Here is a 3,727-nt window from a genome sequence, read left to right on the forward strand (position 1 = left end):
CAAACCTATATATCAATCTTAGTTTCCAGACCATTCTGGAAACCCTCGTGACGTCCGTGATCCCATCCGGGACTCCGAACAACATTCGGTAACCAACCATATAACTCAAATACGCATAAAACATCGCCGAACCTTAAGTGTGCAGACCCTGCGGGTTCGAGAACTATGTAGACATGACCCGAGTGACTCCTCGGTCAATATCCAATAGCGGGACCTGGATGCCCATATTGGATCCTACATATTCTCCGAAGATCTTATCGGGTGAACCTCAGTGCCAAGGATTCATATAATCCTATATGTCATTCCCTTTGTCCTTCGGTATGTTACTTGCCCGAGATTCGATCGTCGGTATCCGCATACCTATTTCAATCTCGTTTATCGGCAAGTCACTTTACTCGTTCCGTAATACAAGATCCCGTGACATACACTAAGTCACATTGCTTGCAAGGCTTGTGTGTGATGTTGTATTACCGAGTGGGCCCCGAGATACCTCTCCGTCACACGGAGTGACAAATCACAGTCTTGATCCATACTAACTCAAAGGACACCTTCGGAGATACCTGTAGAGCATCTTTATAGTCACCCAGTTACGTTGTGACGTTTGGTACACACAAGGCATTCCTCCGGTACCAATGAGTTACATGATCTCGTGATCATAGGAATAAATACTTGACACACAAAAAACAGTAGCAATAAAATGACACGATCAACATGCTACGTTCATTAGTTTGGGTCTAGTCCATCACATGATTCTCCTAATGATGTGATCCCGTTATCAAGTAACAACAGTTGCCTATGGTCAGGAAACCTTGACCATCTTTGATGAACGAGCTAGTCAACTAGAGGCTTACTAGGAACAGTGTTTTGTCTATTTATCCACACAAGTATTGTGTTTCCAATCAATACAATTATAGCATGGATAATAAACGATTATCATGAACAAAGAAATATAATAATAACTAATTTATTATTGCCTCTAGGGCATATTTCCAACAGATATGTGCGTCGTCGGATGCAATGGCGCGTGGCAGCCTTCGACCCTCGTAGCGGTGGATGTTGCCGAGGTAGAGTCCCATTCTCCGGCGCCCCGCATGATGCACAAGTCTGGGCGCTACAACCGTGTCGTAATGGACGTCGAAGGCTCCTTCCACGATTCTATGTTTATTGGGATGTTAGAGTACACAAACATCAAACCACATATCAATCTTATTTAGATAGATGTTTTAACCGTAGGCTTCCATTTGCAGGTTTACCGGACCGTGAATATACTGATCTACATGTATCTCTGCCTAATAATGAAACACGGATCGTCTTTGGTCATCCGTCGCACCATTTTGCAAATAAATTCTTCAGTTTTTGTTAATTAATCTCCACTACACATTTAAGTCACAAATGAACCTTTTTTGCATTTACTCATGAAACCAGTGCCGTTTTAGGTAATCAACCTGCCGTCCATATTTAAGGCAGTCGAACCCTTTTTTTTGTTTTAAATGAAAACCCCTTGATATTTCGGTTAATCAATCCACAGTTTATGTAAAGACAAAATTATCCATATCTTGTAAATCATAATTGTGATTTTAAGATGTTATATATGAAATTTCATTAGAAAATTTATAGAATATAAACATGGTGTTATTTTTAGCTGTTAAATATTTTTAAAGTATTATTTTTTATGCAAACTTAATCTGTAGTCCGCAGTTTATGTAAAGACAAAATTATACATATCTTTTAAATCATAATTCCGATTTTAAGATGTTATATATGAAATTTGATTAGAAAATTTATAGAATATAAACATTGTGTTATTTTTAGCTGTTAAATAGTTTTAAAATATTATTTTTGATGCAAACTTAATCTGTAGTGCATGTTTCATTGTTCTTTCATACAGGCGACGATCCTATTGCAAATAAACACCCGTTAAAATCAGATTGAGAGAATAAAATATCAAAAACCACGCATGCACACTTACGAAAATCCTCATGAAAAGCAGCATATTTCTCATCTTCTTCCGAACAAGTGTGCGTGAGCGTGCATGTGGGCGAGAGAGAAAGAGAGAGACCTTAGGACTTACCACATTCAAACGTGTTTTCGTTGTATGAGCAGTGGGGTCATTGTCGACAAAATGTGATGCCATGTGAAACTAAAGGATGTACACTCATTAAGATTTTGAGTCATGATTATTACGTTAATAGCGTGTGTTATTTTGTCTCCATAGGGACCCTTTTGCTACGATATATTCTTATGATTAGATGACATGCATCACAATATGGGGTCGGGCGCATCATGGTGTGACGTCCGACCTTTTCTTGCAGGTGACGTGCTACGTATCTATCGTGCTGTTCTGTTTGACTCGTCGCCCTCATCATACAAAATTTAAATCGGCACATGCGCCCGTCCCAAAACCACATGTCGCTTACAAACTTAACCGAAAAGCAAGGGACTGACAATTCTAAGATTCATGTAAACATGGCGTTTGTCCTGAATCTTGATGATTTCTAACCGGAAATTAGCCAAGCCGTTAACATATTTCTTTCCCCCTTTTATTCCTTCCTCCAATCAATTTAAAAATACCTGTATGCAAGTATAGTTGCTGACAAAACTAGAGTATGTCAACATTGTTCTCCGGCGATTACATGGTCCGACAGTTGCTGGGTTGTTCTTCGCAGACGACCATGTGCGGCTGGTACTGGTGGTGGCAGTAGCCGACCGGCGGGCAGTAGTACGGCGGCGGGCACACGGGCACGGGCGGCTTCGGGTCCTCCTTCTTAATGTCCGCCGGCTTCTTGACTTCCTCCACCTTGATGATTTGGGCGTGGCCGAGCTTCTTGCGGAGGCAGCTGACGAGACACACCGGGTCGACGCCATCACCGACCACCTCCAGCCGGTCCCTGGCGTCGCCGGTAATCTCCATCGACGTCACCCCGGCTGCTCTGGCGGCCACTGTAAGGGCTTTTGACCGGCTCTTGTCGCACGACAGGCTCAGCTGGATCACAATCTTTTGCTGCAACAAGGAGGAGAAAAACGGTGGATCAGTTGTATGCTTCAGCTTCAGAGTATTGTGCTGCTTGCTCAAAATTAAGCTAGGTGCTAAACAAAGCAACACGAGTCAGAAACTGAATAGGTTCCTCACCTTCATTTGCGTGTTGCTGGTTTGGCAGATGCCTATCAATGAGAAACGGAAACTCGGAAAGTGTTCGCGTTCAAGCACGGCTAGTAGCTACGTTACTGATCCATCTTCCAAGGGCTGTCTCGGTGTCTAGTAGCTTGTGGTGGTTTTGTGAAGGAGATAGATGTAACCCCTGGCCTTATATACACAAGCAAGCAGTGGGCGTTGGTGTGGGAGCAGAGAACCAGGGTTATCAGTATCAGGACCGATCCAACGCAGATTCGTAGCAGCACCACACCACCACTGCAGTAGTTGAGCTCCGAGTGAGTAAACAACTGCCCACCAACTGAGCAAGTAGCCATGCATGTAAACGCGTCCTCATCACAAGCTCCCGGTGGAATTCCCCGATCACAGGGCATTAGACAATGATTGGCCACGCTGCACTCTTCTTCGAAGTCGCCGCTGCGGGTATACTAGCTTAGCGTACACCGAGTCGATCGGCAAGAGCATGTACAACGGATGGGGTAATTCGACCCCTCAAACGTTCGTGACCGTGTCCGAAAACGTATGCCGGCATTGATCGGGTATATCTTATACTCCGTATCCGTATATCCGTATGCC

At 43.5% G+C, this 3,727-nt stretch overlaps 1 protein-coding gene across 1 annotated transcript; it reads right to left on the reverse strand.

The window, feature by feature from the left end:
- Window positions 1-2,558: 2,558 nt before the first annotated feature.
- On the reverse strand, window positions 2,559-3,264 carry LOC123430400 (heavy metal-associated isoprenylated plant protein 47-like). Its single transcript, XM_045114270.1, has 2 exons — window positions 3,131-3,264; window positions 2,559-3,001 (listed from the first exon to the last, which is right to left on the reverse strand). Exons 1-2 carry the CDS (start codon window positions 3,134-3,136, stop codon window positions 2,630-2,632), a joined length of 378 nt encoding a protein of 125 aa, XP_044970205.1. The 5' UTR covers window positions 3,137-3,264; the 3' UTR covers window positions 2,559-2,629.
- Between the last annotated feature and the right edge of the window lie 463 nt (window positions 3,265-3,727).

Source organism: Hordeum vulgare, chromosome 2H (assembly GCF_904849725.1).
Source record: "Hordeum vulgare subsp. vulgare chromosome 2H, MorexV3_pseudomolecules_assembly, whole genome shotgun sequence".
Classification (NCBI taxonomy): domain Eukaryota; kingdom Viridiplantae; phylum Streptophyta; class Magnoliopsida; order Poales; family Poaceae; genus Hordeum; species Hordeum vulgare.